Genomic DNA, 18900 nt, shown 5'->3' with positions numbered 1-18900 from the left:
AAATTAAAACGAGCAATAAATCGTGACGAAGCGTTAAAATTTGCATTGTGCAATGCAAATTTGCAGTCTGCCGATTTTTCAGATACTTCAAACACCCGCAGTTCCGGTGAAAAAGCGCCGGCGGCCTGCGACATATTTATTTCCCGCGAATCCAATGAATTAAATAAATGCGACAGAGATCAAAAAATCAGCATTCCGGAACAAATCGGTGAAAAACGATTTCCAATAAATTGGAAAAATTGTAGGACCGTTCGAAGCGTGAGAAATTCCACGAGTATAACAAATATCGCCGACGCTCGTATTTTATAACCGATCGGCGTCGAGCGCGAGGTGCGCGCGTTAAGTATCTTTTTTTCCCGTGGATCCATGGATCATTTTGGTCGCGGAGACGTTCTACGCTTGTCGGACAGGGCGTTACGTCGTAATGGGTCCGGTAGTTGCGTGGGTGTACCGAGGTTCCGGCGTATCAAAATTTTATCCGCATCCCCGTGTTGCGTTAATTGCGTTTCAGCTGAAAGCATTTTTCCCCCCCCGACGGCCGACTTTAATTGCAAATTCACGCGTTGCCCGGACCCGCGCCAAAACTGATTCAACATTCGCGGCTGCGTCACTTTGCATTGCTAATGCACCGGGATAAATGGCCCGCGCGAGCGCCGCGAAACGGAAGCTGAAATTTTCATTTCGCCGGTGAAGTAATGGGCCAATCAGAGAAAACAAGATACTCGTCTGCGGACCGCCTCTCTCCGCCGCCGCCGCCGCCGCGAGATTGTTCCAACGAATTGTTTTAATAAACGAAAAGATCGCCCCTGTTCGGGGAACCCGCGGTAAGTAGAAACGGCAAGCCATGGACGGACTCGCGTTAAGCAAAAAACTGGCGGCACGCGAGCGCAGCCATAAACCGGGTTTAATTTTCTAGTAGCGACGTTTCATTTATCCTCGTTCATTTGCTAATTAATTTCTGTTTGTTCTCTCGCTGTTCGCATGCGATCCCGTATTTTTTTTTTAGTCGCCGTTTTCATTTATTCTCTCTGATCACGTCGCTGTTCATGCTAGACTGCGGTTTTTAGTGACAAATTAAATATCTCGAGGCGGCGGTATTCGATTTCGTATTTCACGATCGAGCGACTCTTCGGCGCTAGTTGAAATTGTTGCATCAAGATTCTAACGTCATTTTTACACGTTTGTTTTTATATATAAAGTAATTGTCAAGAGCGTAATTTATAGTTTGCGTATGCAGGATCGTTTAATTGCAATTGTGAGAGTTATAATTCAAAGCAGAAAATTTAGACGAAAAATGTGCATAGGCTGTCTGAGCATGGCTGGCTTAATCTACTTGAGAATATTATACAGGATTAATATGTATTGCCAGTATTTAACTTTAAATTGTGAGAGTAGTAGTAATTCGTACTGCAAGGTTTATAGGAAAATATGTTCATCGGACGTCTGAGAATGGCTGACTGAATCTACTTAAGATGATTATACGTGTGCATAAAGATATTGTCAGTATTATTTAATTGCAATGCAGAGAATGTTAATAATTCATCTCACGAGATTTATTTGACAATATAACGATCATAAGCGGTCTGACCATGGCTGGCTGAATCTACTTAAGACGATTAGACAGAAATAATACATATTCCTTAATATAATTCATACAAAGCTGCTACAAAAAAATAGTAAAATACACTGAGTCGTATAAAATGCAAATACTATGTGTCAGAAGCACTAACGCATAAAGAAATTGTAATTAATTAACCTTTGCACTCGCTCGGTGATTCTGAAGCATCGCTAAAAATTGCGTCACCGTCAAAAATAATTTTTTCACTGCGTCATGTTCGTTCATCTTTAATAAAGCTGTTAAAGATGTAACGATAATTCGATTTCATGTGCACAAAATGCAATAAATTATGTAAAATGGAAATATTACAGGTCAAAGAAACTCTATTGGATTTAGATTTAAAATGGGCTTTCGAGTGCAAAGGGTTAATTATTATTTCGAATTTACTTTGAAAATGGCGTTTGTTGCAAAGAATTATTAATCTCGAATTTACCTGAAATTGGCTTCCATCGCAAATGATCAACGTTGGAGATTGAACATTACGATTATACTGTTTCAATGTTTATTGTCCTGTAATTTTTCCAATCGACGGTAAATATTTATTTACGGCGCGGGCCTCACGGTCGTGCGACGAGAATTATGAGACAGCCTGTACAACGCACGAGGGGGCGTTTCTCTGACATTTTGCGGGCCGTCCGTGTGTCGCATTGTCTGAAATAATTGGAGGGCCGTGAAAGGGATGAACTGCCTTAATTTACCCGTGCGACGCAACTGCGAGAGCCGGGCGGGCGCTTCGGGATTTTTCAATGGGATCGCAATGGAACGCGTTACGGCGGACGGAATCGATGGAATCCATTACGAAAATTGAAATTCCCGGCTCGCGGCGGACTCAACAAGTACCCGGGATCCCGGCGCTACGCGGAACAATGTCTCCGGCCTAAAAGATCCCGGCGTTATCGCGGGGCCACGCGATTTCTCGGCTCACTGACTCGCTATCGATCCGTGTCCCTGATAAAATTGGGCGTTTCCGGATCAGCCAGCTTTCGTCTTGAATTTATAGAACCCGCCCGGTTGATCATTCCGCGTTCCCGGTGTACACGAATTATTTCTGTTGGCCGGTACCTATTGTTGGAACGATCTGAATATTCATTCGGAACGGCCGAATGGGTTTTCTTTTCGGATGTCGTCGCATTTTAGAGAGCGAGCAGACTCGCAGAGAACTTTCGGGATTTATTTTTCGAAATTCGGATAGTCTGTTTCGCGGGATCGTGGCCCGGTACAGTAATGTCTCCCGAATTGACGCACGGATTCTGCACAAGAATGGACAATCTGGGAAGAGGAGATACGATTATTCCAGCCTTGCAGTTCGTTTTTATAGTTGTTGACAATAAAAATGAACCGCAAGGATCGAATAATATCTTCTCTTCCTAAATTGTCCATTTTTGTGGACAATCCGAGCGTCAATTAGAGAGACATATTGAAACAGTCTGTAGCGGTGCAGATATGAATTTTCTTGGACGCTGTCTTAATTATATAGAAAAAGAATGGCTTATTAATCGAGCGTGTGTAGAGGATCCTGTCGTTTTATTTTCTAAAAATATGACCTCGAGTTTTGAAGCGACCTGTAGTGCTTGAAACGTGAAAAGCGATGACAGGAAGTGAAAAGATTGGCCGCTGATAGCTGCGATTAATCAAACACATTTAATATACATATATTACTATGCATATATTATTATACAGATATATTAGATTTATTTCATTAGTGCAGCTGCAAGCAAGCTATTTTTTCCGGCTCGTAATACCCTTATTCTTCTTCGGTTTCCTCCGACAATTTGCCGCCGATGTCCAAGAAAATAGGTGATCCGTTCCGCAGTGGTCGCGGTTCTCGATCCGGAGCCGATCTTCGGCCTTTGTCTCCGACGAGGTCCCCGGTCCCCGATCGTCCGATTAAACTGCGTTGTTTGCAGGACGAGGCGCAATTAACCTCGTCACCGACGGCACTCTCTTTGTTCGATTCCGCGGAGCCGTGACTCGATCGCTAAATATTGACTGGAAGTATCGCGGCGCGGCGTTGGCAGTCGGGCGCCGTGACGTCATTCCATCGCGGACGCCACCAAGAAAGCCCCCGCCGACGGTGCCCGCGCCTCGCCCAGAGTTCCGCGGGAGTATTAATATTTGTGAAGCACTCCGCTCGCCGGGATGAATTTTTTTGTTCTCCCGCGCCGCGACAAAGACCGCCGGATCTCGGGAAAAAAGAGTCAAAGGAGACAGAGAGGCTATGCTGCACCCGAGGATGGTCGGGAAAATAGGTTCTTAGGGAAATAAGTTACGCGAGGAGTGGGGATAGGTGACGCGTGCGCCGGCAGCGCCCCGCACAGCGGCGCAGCCGGCATTCTCAGGAAGATAAGTTAGATCTCTGACTTCGGAGGAGTGGGGATAGGTGACGCATGCGCGCGGAGTCCCGTGCAGCGCAGCGGCGCGCATAACGCGTACATTGTAGACTGTGGATTTTTGTGGGAAATAAAAATTGTCTGCGCCAATGGCAAGAAATTCAGCAGCAAGTTTAGTCAGTCTTTAATCGCGTTGATTTATTAAAAATAATACATCGACGTTCTTTGAATTTTTTGAAATATTTCTATCGTTTCAAATTGGAACAACTCGGTTTAAACGCACGAAATCCGCGAACGAATTGTCGAGATTTTTGCCGCTGTCTAGCATCGTGTCAGACGTTTTATATCGGTGTGACAGAATCCTCGCAACGCTGCAGAACAGTGTGCAACGCTGTTTCATGCGTCGGAGAAATCAGCGACAAGTTGATAACTCGTGATGACACGACGACGCTGCGGACGGTGATCCATTAGCCGCGAGATTTAGGACACCGGTCGTTCGACGAACAATATTTATTGTTCTCGGGTACGACGACAGCCGGAAACGCGTATCCGCGTACAGAGATTCCTCCATTTTTATTGATGCATGCCGGAAACTGTGGAGGACACGTGGCAGGCAGGACGATTCTTAGTATGTTCGCATTCATGATCGACTTTAGATTTCTGCTGCAATTGTTGTTTGGAATACAGTTTTGCCGGTCAGATTACAAAAATTGCTATTCGAGCATTTATACGTTGTATTGGATGAAATTTATTTGCAATTTTGAATTTTATTATGAGCTCTATAATTTCACTTTTTAATTGCAAATTTATATAAGTTTATAATAAGATCATCTATAAATTTGTGTAAGATTATAATTAGTGTATAATTAGTTCATTTATAGTATTCAAATTTATATAAATGCATTACCAGCTTATAAATAAACTTGATTCTCCTGTAAGTTATTCATAAATATTATATTTTTATATAATTTCACGTGAATTTATAACTTCTATATAATTTCATACAAATTTATAATTTTTATACAATCTCATACGAATTTATAATTTTTATACAATCTCTCATACGAATTTATAATTTTGTACAATGAATTCACAATTGAACTTTTTTAAACTATTTGAATAATTTTACTTATAGGTCTTTGCGGAGAAAGCGACTGAAATATTTCGAAACGAGCTGACAAAGAAAATGAGCTCGCTCGACTATCGTTTTCTCAGAAAAGGTCAGCTGTTCGAGTGTTAATTGGCCGCGGGTTAGGTTACTTCGGAGCTGAAAAGATTGAGGATCATTCTTGCGTGCAGCGTAACGCTGATTCGTTTCCGCGCGAGTGGAGACACGCTATTGTTTGCCACCGGCTGCCCATTGCCTGCCACAATGTACCCCTTTGTTTATGCTTGTCCATAGGATTGCAATTATGTCATTCGTCCTATTGTCCCTTATGGCATCATATTTCTGACGAGGCAGGCGAGGTTTGGCATCGTTGTCGTTTAACCACTCTGTCGGAACACACCTAACTCTTCGATACAGTTGAACAGTGTCCAAGACTAATTTCTCCTTATTTAGGACAGATGTCCCAAATTCTGCGGATCTTTCAGCCAATATTTGCTTCGCCGTGGCTGTCGTTAAATGCTGCAGCATCGATTGAGAATTATTTACCACGTCTTAACAAATAAACAATGCGATACGTTTCTATAAATGTTCATAAGTGAACGTAATAAAAAAATATGAATCGTCAATTTGGGTATTTTTGGGTATTTTCGATCCGAGGGCACAGAAATTGGGACGTTTACCCTTAGACAAAAATTAGCCTAATTCTTAGACTTGACAAAAATTAGCCTGATTCTTTGACCTGACGAAATCTATACGTTTTAGATCCGCGGGCACAGTAATTGGGACGTCTACCCTATACTGGACGGTGCCCTTGATTAGACTTGACAAAAATTAGCCTAGTTCTTAGACTTGGCAAAAATTAGCCTAGTTTTTAGACCTGACAAAAATTAGCCTAGTTCTTCGATCTGACGAAATCTACAATTTTCGATCCAAGGGCACAGTAATTGGGACGTCCATCCTACAGTGGACGGTGCTCTTGATTGAACTTGACGAAAATTGGCCCTGAAATTAAGCCGAAAAATTAGGCCCGAATTATGCCAGTCTAGTCCGAGATTGTACCTGACCTAAGTTAGCATAGTCCTCGATTAAAAGCAGTCTAGGTTAGTCAAGCCTCGGATTAGATCCGATCTAGTTTCATTCAGCTCTTGATTAGAACTGGCCTGAATTAATCCTTGACACGACCTCGGTTAAATTAGCCTTTCTCTCCAGTCGAACACCGTAGCTCGACGCTAACCTTTCTCGCCGAAACGAGCAAAACAATTTTGCGATACTTATATTTTCCTAACGAAGAAGAATCGACGGCCGATGACTAAGACGATCGAAGTGGGTGACTCGTGGTCTTCGAAGTGAGTGCGACTGCTAATTACGATGAAGACCGGGGAATGAGTGATCTCGAGTGGGGGTTAATGTTCTCGTCGAAGGCGTGAGTGATCGATGCCACGATCGATGGGCGTGCCGGAGGGAGGCGATGATCGAAGACGCGACGATGATCGCCCTGTTGTTCTTCATCTGGATGATAGTCCGGTCGAAGGAGCAGCAAAACCAGAAGCCGGACTCGAGGAGGAACTCGATCGCTAAGGATAATCGAGAACGGAGCGACTCGAGAAGGAATTCGAGAGAGGCCACGATTAGTTTGCCGTACATCGACAGACGCCGGCACCGTCTTAGACGCCACTCGCGTCGTTTCTACGTCGATCGTAACAAGAGGTGAGTCGGGCCACCGTTAATTAGCTTCTTAAGTGGCTTCGGAGACGGTCTCTTGGTGCGGCCGGTGTCGCCTCGACGCTCTAAAAATTTCGACAGCTTGTCTCGGATGATTAATTCGGATCGGGGCCACCGCCCTTTCGGATTTAACCAGTTTGCAGTCTCTTTTGAAAAGTGTGCGAGTCGGTGTAATTATTAGACCGCGGATATTCGCGTTTATAATAGAAATGGCTTGAAAAATGAGTTTTCGCGAAACGATGAAAATATATTTCTCTGCTCGTTAAAATTGTTAAGTAACGATACAAATACGTCAGTGCGGGCACATTTTTATGCTGCATAGAAATCCGCGGTCCAGTAATTACACCGTGTATGTTTGGATTTTCTTCGGATTTCGTTTAACCCCTTAACACTGGAAATGATAACCTTTAAATGTTTAAATACCGTATCAATTTCATCTAACTGTTGAACAGAAAATTATAAAATTTACGCATTCTCTTGCATCTTTTTCTATCCAGAATTCTGTCATTCCAGTTACAATGAATTATTAGAAAGTGAACAATAATAAAAGGAAATTTAAATAGTTCGGAAATTTTGTTCACAATAATTTTAATTATATTAAGATTATTTTCTCTTAATTTCATTGTTACTTGAAAAGCATATTTCCCCATTTTTATTTAATATTAGTATCGCTTTAATCTCAATTAATTATTTTACTGTTATCATTTTATTACTTAATGAATTTTAACCCCTTTTTTATTATTAAATATCAGCATTAAATTAAATTGTCTGCACACAGACGAATCTTTGAAAATAAATCCTAAAGCAAGGGGTTGGATACAACAATCTTTTTTTATAGAATGTACAATATAATAAAGAACATTTAATAATAATAATAATAATAATAATCCTATGTACTAATAAATATAATAAAGAACAAGTTATCACATAGAATATATTAATAAATATAATAAAGAACAAGTTATCGTATAGAATATGCTAATAAATAAAGTAAAGAATAATAAAAGAATAATAAGTCTACTAAAAATATATATACCCTTCTTAGTCAATTAGCCGTTTTCGTCGAGTATACTCGTCGCAACACTTTCCGTACGCTCGTCGACAACAGGTGACTGGTTAATCAGGCGAATGGTCCTAATAAACAGACCACCCCGCACCGGTAATCCCATCGATGTTTCGCTGCATCCTTATGCGGTAACCTTCTGGAAATAAGCTGCAGCGCTTAATACCCGGCGCAGATTATATATCCAGCTGGGTTTATTAAATCCTATCCACTTACAACCCTTAATGATAATGTAATCGATGTGCAGCTCGCTCGCGGTGCAGCTTACCAACCGTCTGACGAAAAGTCGTTACCATCTGGCCGCCCGGGTTATTCTTGGGAGCAATGGCTACGAACTTTCTCCCTCCTGTCAGTCCTGGTACCACCACCAGCGAGAAACTCGCGGAAAAATGATCGCTCCGCTGCAACGTTCATTCAAACAACCCTATAGTTGGCCAGCAGGCACAATTCAATTAATTTCCTTCCTTCCTTCGTTGTTATAAACTGTTGGAAATTACCGAAACTATCGTAGAAATTGTTAACACCTTTTGGAAGTGACTGAGAGAATTGTGAAAATGATGTGAAAATTACCGAGACTCTTTAGGAACGATTTTTTTTTTTTTTAGAGACAATTTATAAAAATAATATAAGAATTATTGATACTGTTTCGAAGCGACGGAAACGATTTATAAAAATATTGTGAAAATTATTGACACTCTTTGGAAACGACTAAAACAATTACCAGAATTGTTATAAATATTATTAAGACTCTTTAGAAACGTCTAGAACAATTATAAAAATAATGTAAAAATTATTGAGACTCTTTAAAAGCGACTAAGACAATTTATAAAAATAATATAAAAATTATTGACACTGTTTCAGAGCGACGAAAACAATTGATAAAAATATAAACGTCTAAAACAATTACCCGAACTGTTATAAATATTATTAAGACCCTTTGGAAACCTCTAGAACAATTATAAAAATAATGTAAAAATTATCGAGACGTTTTAAGGACATCAAAAATAATTAACAGCCCTTAGAAGTGACAACTGAATTTCTCCCGTCGACCAGAACAGCCAATTTACTTCGTGAAAAATTATATAACCAGCATTACGCGAGGTACCTTTTTTCTGGAACACCCTGTACGTACACCTGGTCTCCATTTTACCTCGCGCTGCTGTGTAATTACCTGCAACCATGTTCCTCTAATTTGCTTTCCATTCCGGTGCGGTTTCCTAGAAAGAGTATCAGCGTAACCATGAAACGAGTCCGTACGCGAGAGCGAAATGATTCGCGTGGAGGGTTGCGTGACGAAAAGTCGAGGTCATGATCCCCTAACCGCGTTCATCCTCGAGGACAGCCGTGCCGGGATTTTTTGGGAACGAGACGCGTACACGTTCGACGAGTTTCTTTTACGGCTCCGCGATCCCCGCACATCGGCCGACCGAAGGAAGGGAGTTCTTGACACAAATCTGACGACCCTGAAGAGCACGTAGGTGATAAACACCCTTAACAACCGCGCGGCACGCCAACTACTTCATGATCGATACCGAGCTTTCACCCCGACCTTTCTGGGGACGCGACGCAGCCCGGTCCTGGAAAATCTCGATCAGAACTCGACGATTTCAATCGGTCAAACATGACCAAACGAGGTCCAACTCGAGCAAACGTGAGTCTCGTTTGATTAGCGTCGACTGGACTGGGACTTGAGCGAGCATGAACTGAGACTGGCAGAGCTGCGAGTTCGATCTAGCGAAGAGTTAATTATTTTCTAAGTTGGGCGTGGTAGAAATGGGTCTGGATTTATTGCAAACCTAGTCAAACCTGGCCGAACCTTTAATTTAGGCGTAGATTAAGTTAATTTGGATCTAGTTTCGACCATGAGTGACTAAATTTAGTCGTTGATTAGGCTTTCAAGTTTAACGTAGTTGAAACTAGTTGAAATCTACGTCAAACATCGTCAAACATAGTCTAGATGGACTAAACTTAATCGAACCTATAATTTAGACCTAGATTAAGTTAGGTTGGATCTAGTTTCGACCACATGAGTGACTAAAATTAGTTATTAATTAGACTTCCAAGTTTGACGTAGTCCGGTCTAATTGAACTCTACGTCAAACATTGTCAAACATAGTCTAAGTCTATCTCAAACTTACAAGGGATCATTTACAAGTGTAATATACCGATTTTAACGAGATTTTCGTATAATATAGTTTGTTAAAAAATATCTGACACGTATTTTTTTATATCGGCGACAATCCCCATTTAGGGGATGAGAAAAATGGTTTCTGCTCTAAAAATCGAGGATAAAAACCATATCTTTTTATGGACCATTTCAGATATAAAAAAATACGTGTCGAGAATTTTTCAGCGGACTATATTATACTAAAATCTCGTTAAAATCGACGTGTTATGCTGGACGTAGCTTAAACGCTTGTATTTAATATACTTCCTAAAGTTAAAACAAAAATAACAATAAAACGGGCTACGGTATTTATGGCAGCAATTAATTCATTTCTCAGAAATAGAAAAAATATAAACTGTCTGCCTCTAAAATGATGTACCTCAGCTTAGGCGCGTCAGCTTAGATACATTAGCTTTAACATTTGGAACTGTTCCATTGTGCAAAGGCAGACCAAAAATACAGAGTTGCACCACGGGAACTCCGCTTGTTAGCGTCTATAATACGTCGATTAGGGTATCACTTTGTAGCCCACAATTTCCAGTTAGCCAACGGGACACCGTGTATATCGTAGTAAATCCTTCTTCTAGCCGTGTTACGCTCACGACCTAATTTTCGAGCATAATCGAGGCCTGCATTCAGTCGGGCTAATGGAAAATTATATTGGCAGCAGCTATGGACACACATCCGCCACGCCTAAACGTTCGAGGCGCGTGAGCCTCGTCTCAGCACTCGATAGGAGGATACCCATTATTACGTACCTCCACGACAGAGTCGTTCTAATTCCAATTCCACGCTCATATCAATCATTTATTCCTCTATTTGCACCGCACTGCTTCGTTTCTATTTCCGTTGCGTCTACAACGATAGATTTTATTTCTGTTTCCATTTCACTCGACGCTTGTCTGTTTGCCATGGTCTATAGGGTGTACGGAAAGTCCGGAGTCCAATCGTTATAACAGTTAATTTTGATATAATAATCCTGGATCAATAATTTTGTAATAATAATTTTCAAATAATAATTTTCAAATAACTTTGAAATAATAATTTTGGAATAATAATTTTGAAATGATAATTCTGGGATAATGATTTTGCAATAATAACGTTGAAATGATAATTTTCAAATAATAATTTTCAAATAATAATTTTGAAATCATAATTCTGGCATAGTGATTTTGCAATAATAACGTTGAAATGATAATTTTCAAATAATAATTTTGAAATAACAATTTTGAAATAACAATTTAGGAATAATAATTCTGGAATATTAATTTTGAATTGATAATTCCTCAATAATAACTTCTGATTAATAACATTAAAAAAATGTTTTAATAAATATTAACAGAAGCAGGGCGCTGATATCGTTACCAAATATTTTTGTCGATGATTTTGAGAAATGTTCTGTACCTTCGAGTGACCAGTTATTCGGATGACGGTAACAGAGAATGCCCTTTGAACCGAAATGACAGAAAATGAACAAATCGTGTAAACGCTCGTTAGATCGGTGAAACAGCTGTTGATCCGCGAATTCGAATTCGTTTCAGTATTAATCGCCACGTGTAATTGCAACGTTAACGCGGTGCAACAGCGCCTGTTGCATTTCTGCGAGCATCCGTAAGCTGTCGGTAACGGCATTAACGTCTCCGCCGTGAATTTCCTCCGGAGAGCGGTAATTAAGCCAGTCAGGCATTAACTAATTACGATTTGTGCGACAGACAGTTCTTTCCTTTTGTATCGAAAATACGTTGCCGCGCCGGGACACGTTGATGCATCATTTTATAAATAACTGCGATCGGAATCGTCGTCGCACATAAATTTCTCGCCCCGTAATTTCGCAATTAGACCGTGGACTTTCATGCAAATTTACAGTTTCATGGCTGACCAGCGTGAAACCGGCGTGGGCTGCAATTTTATCGACAGCAGTAAATGTATTAGTGAAGACCGCTGTACAAATAAAAATTATTTGGAATTTGCTGAAGCCATCGTAAAATTTAATATCGTTAGGAATTACTGAAATTGGTGTAAAAAAATTAGAAACCTTTAAAAAACACCGAAAATATCGTAAAAATGAAAACTTTTAAAAATCATTGAAACTGTCATAAAAGATTAAAACTATTAAGACTTGGAACAATTGTAAAAATTTGAAGGAATGATACTTATTGAAATTATTAATTAATTTTTATTAAAAATAAAAATAAAATTAGGGACAATCACGATTACGAATAAATACAGAAACTATCAGCAGTGATTAAAACAATTATAGAAGTAATATAGAAATTATTGTGTTAATTAAAACAGCTGGTAGCCATCGTTCGAATTGCGAAATTACCAATTTAAAAGAACGAGAGATGCAATCGCGTAGTTCGCGCCGATATCAATTTCACACCGCGACGATTTCCATTTTTCCGTTTTGTTTTCATCTTCAGCCGTGCGGCTTTATCGGAGTTCCGCGTCGAGATTACGCCTTGTAAAAAAGAAAAATTGTGCAAATCGTTATTGAGCTCCGTTGTAAACATACTACTAAATTCGGAGTATTATCGGGATTACAGAGCAAATCTATTCCGAGTACACGGTAAACAAAAGATAGCAACAATCGCCTAGCGCGTCCTTAATGCGAATGCTCTAGGACACGGTCCGTTTAGATTCGTTCGTTATACTTCGAGGCAACGCTTGCACAATTTACACGCAATGTTTCTAACCGTTTGTCAAATCATCGGAATTCGTTAAACAATGTTTCTCAGTTTCTAAAATCGTCGGAATTAATAAGGACATTTTTTTTCGCTTTTTAAAATCATCACAAATCAACTGAAACATTATTCTTAGTTTATAAAATCTGTCAAATTAATAACAATATTTTTCTCAGCTTTTGAAATCGTCACGCTTAATTAACAAATTTTTCTTATTTCGAAACATCTTTGGAATTAACAACAATAGTTTTCTCAGGCTTAACCAACAAATTTGTTCTCGTTTTTAAAATGATCCGAATGTTTGAAAAGAAATTTTTCCTCGCTTTTCATAATTATCAGAATGCATTGATAAAATTGTCTCAGTTTGCGAAATCGTCGGAATTAATGAAAAGATGTTTTCGATTTTCGAAATCATCTTTGGAATTGTTCTCAGAGGAACGAAACATATTTCGCTAATAATTTTCGTGGTTGTTTTCCCCCTGATGTTAAACAATGGTGGTTCACGGATGAGTTTCGGGGATGTCAGGGGGAGAAAGTTTCGATTGTTGGCATTCGTCAGGGTAGCGACTTTGACGGTTCGCAGAACGGGCAGCACGAAAGATATACGAGAAAGTTTGGATTTAAAGCTTTCGTCGGGATTTACGACAACCATAACGTCTCTTTATTTCGGGTAGTTATGCGTGTCTGTTGTAAACGGTGCTGCTATCGATTTCCAGCCGACACGGACACGGAAATGGCCCCCGGTGCGCGCACCGGTTCCCAGTTGTTGACATTCGATTCCGATGACTGACGAGAGTCGTCAACGTCATCTGTTCTTGTTCCCGAAATCTCTTAATTGGAAAATCATTTTCTGTTCGATCCGCTGTTAGTCGATTGTTAGTCATCTATTTCGACGGTTACGTGACTCGAATAACGTTAGCAGTTCGCGATCATTAATATCATGTCATTATACCAGGTAAAAAATAAAAGAAGTACAAAACAATCTAAATTCAAATTAAATGAATAAATTAAATCGCATTAAAAATTTAAATTAAATTAGTAGATTGAAGTACATTGAACATTTTAATTGAATGAATAAATTGAAGTACATTAAAAATTCAAATTAAATTAATAAATTAAACTAAATTGAAGATTTTACTTGAAGTAAGAAATTAAGGTAAAGATTGAAATTAAATTAATAAATTAAACTCGATTAAGAATTGAAATTAAATTGATAAATTAAATCAAGTAAATGAAATTTAAAAAAAAATTTTAATTAAAGAATATTTTATGACGTTAAGATGGTGGTGATTCGTCCGAATGTGCAAAGAGAGAAGTTAGTATCGGGATATTGAACAAGTGCTGCAGAAAAGTTCGTAATTGACCACCAGAAATCGCGAAATTAAATTCATTTTAATTACACTTAATTAAACCGTGCCCATTAGCTTCCGAATGTTCGAAAGTATTCTCCAATTGGAGAAATAAAGGAGTGACCCTATTATTTCCATGTGTTTCAGCAATTGCTGGCCAAATTGGAGTCAAACGTATCAATTAGTGATTAATAATTGGAGAATCAACGATTTGTTTATTCCGTCGTCGAATAGAATTGTTTCCGATGCGCTTTATCGGCAGAATCTTTTTCACTGTTATTAGCGTATAATTGATGCGGCGATAATAGCGAATATAGACCCCATCGAGACACGTCATTGACGATGATTCGGTTGTCCGGAGCGAGCGAAAACTGGAGCACGGTGAATCGAATTAAAATAATTGGCATAGAGCTGGCTCTGTTGATAAACAACAATAAAATTGTTGCGCCGATGTGAAAGCGTCCGACGAATAATCGAATCCCCGCGAATAATGGCTTTATGGCATCCTTTAACGATAAACCGCGCCTTTAATTAAGAGAACGGTATTCCTATCGATATTCGCGGAAAATTCGCGCGATCACTGTACGATCTGTCGATAATAATCGCACCGTCGATAGTCGTAATTAATTATATCAGAACGGAAATCGATCTGACGTTTTTATAAACGTTCCAGTTCAAACAAAAGGTTCCAACTTCACGGTGAAATATAATCGAACAAGAATTTATTCGCACAGGAATTCATGCGGAAAATAATTGATTTGAATGAAAATAATGTTTTTTCATAGTTCATTAATTTACTCCTACCATATTACTTTCTTGAATTATTCGAATAACAGATTATAATAAAGAATTATTCGAATAAAGAATTTTTCGAATTATTCGAATAAAAGGTTACGATAAAGAATTATTCGAATTATTCGAATAAAAGGTTATAATAAAGAATTATTCGAATTATTCGAATAAAAGATTAAATATAGAATTATTCGAATTATTCGAATGAAGAATCATTCAATGAATTATATTCGAATAAATAGATCGAATAATTTCTGACGAATAAAATTCGAATAAAATATTCGACTAAGACGATTTCATTCGGATAATGATCTCAGGTAAACATTTATTCGAAACAATCCAAATAATGTCCAACTGTGGATTGCACCTGACGCGAATGGATCCGTTGCTTATGCAACGTTTCGTAAACGTTCAACATTCGCATAAATGGACTTCTTCGGGAATAAAAAGTATCGTAATTTTTAATTTCGAATCGATTCATGAAATTCGCGGATATTTTGACAGCGAAAACAGTGTCACTAGCCCGCATTAATAATCCGGAGTCACACGTAGACAGCAATAGCTGCCAATTAACCGGAATTGCAACAATCTCCATTAGTTTATGGCTGCAGTCAATTTGTGTCAACTGTACCGACGTGTGTGGGACGTAAATTGCACGTTCCTCTCCTCCCCGCGGAAAAGCCGTTGACGTCAGCGCATTCATTGTTCCGCGAATTTTCGCGCGGACAGCGCCGCGGCGTCCGTGGATTTCTCAACACCTGCCGTCGAAAACTTGTTGAAACTCGTGCAGGGGAAAAAAAATCATCAATTCCGGTTCCAGCTTACTTCCCGGTCGGATGTAACAACTCCTGGATGGAGAACGCGGCCGTAGTTCCAGCGGTGCTTTCCACTGTATTGTCCCTTCGTCATGAAGAGAGTAACGAATGGTCTCGTTAGGAAAACTTCCACCATAAAAATATCTCCCCTCTGTGTCTCTGCGTAATAGGCAGCAGTTTTCAGTTTCTGTGCTACACCAACACCCTTCCCCCGTCCCCGCTTTACGACGCTGAGAAGTTGCTTCACCGTTCTTAAACGTAAATCTCTGTTTCGCTGATGAAACGACTGCCCGGTAAAAATAGTACCGCTGACCAAAGACTTTAGAATGTCCGCGAATAATTATACAGAGTTCGGCGCATGTTGCTTGAACGATGAATGACATCTTATCCGACGAATTTATTCGAAACGTTGCTCGAGTGATTCGCGGAATTCAATTTTATTCGAAAAGTTGTTCGGATGAAATTGTATTCGATGAATTCGTTCGAATGAAATTGTATTCGATGAATTCGTTCGAACAAAATTGTATTCAATGAATTCGTTCGAATAAAATTGTATTCAAAACATTCGGTCGAATAAAATTGTATTCGATAAATTCGTTCGAATGAGATTGTATTCGATGAATTCGTTCGAATAAAATTGTATTCGAGAAATTCGTTCGTATAAAATTGTATTCGATGAATTCGTTCGAATAAACTCGTATTCGATGAATTTGCTCGAATACAATTCTATTCGATAAATTCGTCGGAATAATACTCTATTCGATGAATTCATTCGAATAAAATTATATTCGATAAATTCATTCGAAAAGTTGTTCGAATAATATTTTATTCGCTAAATTGATTCATGTGAAGGTTCATCTGTGAACTAAATGTACTTGCCAAAGGTCGGTGACCCGAGGAAAATATTTATTATGGCTATATTGCTGTACTCGGGTATACTTTTTAATGATTTCGACGCGAGTTAATCCGAATACAACAGTAACTCCGAATTCTTTAAATGTTTTCAACGCTTTGAATTCGATCTACACGTTTTTCTCATAAATGTATAAAACTCGCAGTTCAATGATTGGTGTACCGAAGGCACACACGAAGTTCGAAGTTAATCGGTCGAGTAGATCTTTTGATATCATTGCAGCCATCTGGTCGCTTTCTAATTTTCATTGATACGATGAATCAGCTTCGCGGTCATGGCACTTGAAATCTGCTTCACCGATTCACTCGAAACTTTGTGAACACCTTCGATACGCTTTATTCGAATAAAATATTAGAAAATATCACAGTAATTCCGGAATAATTTTCTATTTAAATCTGGCAATGCTTTCTGTAAAAATAGATCCAGAAATTGATATTTTCTAAACGCCGTCATTTCTGTAAATTTTAATGTTGTTTTATGATATTAGTACTAGGTATATTGAAAGATAAACTGCAAACGTGCACGAAGTTTGAAGTGAATCGGTCAGCAAGACCTTGAGATACCACAGCAGCTATTTGGATACTTCCTCTTACCATTATCAATTCACTAAATCGCTTGTAATGAGCTCAATTTTGATCGTGCCGCGGTCTAAAAATTCCTGGGCATCGTTGAACGACGCCCTAAACTGCATGCGAAACCTCTGCGCCAAAAATTGACCTAGCAGCACCGCGAAAAAATCCCAAAGTCAGCCTAAAGTGGCGCACGGTTTCGTCGAACGACCGAAAACCCGCCACTTCAATCGCGCCCCTGTAATCGTCCTCGGCCATCAGACTTGCGCAGCAGTTACACTTTCAACAGTTTTTTAAATGCAAAATAAATTTGACAACGTTAATATTATTTTGAAATACGGTGCAACAATTTTTAACGGCTGTAAAAGTAACTCTCGGATGGCGGATCATTATCGTCGACAATCGGCAAGGGTCACTTTGGAGTGCTGTAACTTCGCGAGAAAAAATCGCAGTCGAGTTTATTTTTTTCTCAATTGAAGAGGAAGCTTGGTTCTTTGTTCAGGCATAAACGGCATTGCCGAGAAAAATTTTGTCAAGTCCGTGCATTTGGTTGAAGTTGGCAATTTTCAATATGACAAATATGGCGATTTTCGTTATGACGAACATGACCTCGCATTTTAAGGGTTACAGCGTTGAGGGCCCATCGAACTCAAAATTCAAGGACATCGTCTTATAGCAGAGATTTCAAGCTTTAATTCACAAGAACGTCCATCATCCTACGATGATTCTTCGCGAAGTTATCGTCGAGTCAAATTCGGCCACCTTTTATCTAAAATTTCTCTGCAATTGTCCTTCGGTTTCTGAACAAAAACAGACAATTTCGGAAGAAGTGATGCGATTAATCGAGCCTCCCGACTCATCTTTATAGCTTCCAGTCGTCGACTGTCCATTTTAGCGCGCAATATGAGCACAAATTCGGGAAGAATTATTGTATTTCGTCGATGCGAACACTCCGAGTCAAAATCGGCCCGGCCACCGCCTTGCGGCGATTAAAGGCTGTCGAATTCGAATCGACGGCTGTCGAATCTGACGCGAAGCGAGGAAAAATCACGATACCACACCGCAACGTGTCGTATCACGCAGGTACGCACACCTGTGGCCGACGGTGGTATGTATAAGCAACAGCCTCGGGCAGAGTCGGCGCCAGTTGTAAGCCGGCACGCGACCGACGAGGATCGTTCTCCGCTCGGGTTGGCATCGGTGTGCCGGTGTCCTTGGCACAGGACTCTCGGCAGGACGAGCTCGGACGACCGGTGTTTACCATCGCGCGCTTAGTATCGCGACGGGCATCGTGCCGGAGCGTCCTTCGGTGTGCTATTCCCAAGAAACGTTAACCACCGTTTCCCACAAAATCCCCGCGGAAAGGACCCGCCAGGACCAACCTGCAGGATCCTCCTGATAGTCCTCTACCTCGCCCTGTCCGCTATCTCGCTCCCAGGACGCCTGGGACTCGATGCAAGTGATCCGATCAGTGAGCCTCCGGGGCTAACTTTCAGTGAGTGTCCGGTGATCTCGGTTCGTTCGCGGCGTCCAGCAAGGACTTCCGGGTGTCCGGCAAGGACTTCCGGGTGCCTTGGTTTTCGGGAAGCGTCCTCCAGGACGACCCGGTTCGCCAGGACGCGGTTCGTTCCCGAGGCTTTGATTCCGCGAGTTTCGTGGGTAATTAAGAGCCACTGCTTGTGCCCTTTCGACGGTATCGGCCGGTGTCTCTCTCTGTTTACTTGGGCTCAGAGTTTGATTAGACTTGCCACGGGCGCGGCGATTTGTCCT

General features: G+C 40.2%; 1 protein-coding gene across 14 annotated transcripts in view; it reads left to right on the top strand.

The window, feature by feature from the left end:
• dnc (phosphodiesterase dunce) overlaps positions 1-18900 on the top strand; it is a 540449-nt gene that overhangs the window by 411636 nt on the left and 109913 nt on the right. The window contains exon 2 of one of the 14 annotated variants that reach the window (XM_076521358.1): positions 6266-6763. The exons of 12 other annotated variants lie outside the window; for them this stretch is intronic. In XM_076521358.1, coding sequence (XP_076377473.1) covers positions 6525-6763 — 239 coding nt within the window. In that variant the 5' untranslated portion in view covers positions 6266-6524. Of the gene's footprint in view, positions 1-6265; positions 6764-18289; positions 18790-18900 lie in introns of those variants that run through there. One more of the 14 variants, XM_076521360.1, reaches the window with a different exon arrangement.

The sequence above is a fragment of the Megalopta genalis genome, chromosome 5 (genome assembly GCF_051020955.1).
Source record: "Megalopta genalis isolate 19385.01 chromosome 5, iyMegGena1_principal, whole genome shotgun sequence".
NCBI classification, from domain to species: domain Eukaryota; kingdom Metazoa; phylum Arthropoda; class Insecta; order Hymenoptera; family Halictidae; genus Megalopta; species Megalopta genalis.
The sequence above is the reverse complement of the archived record's forward strand: the minus strand, read 5'-3'. Positions and strand labels throughout refer to the sequence as shown.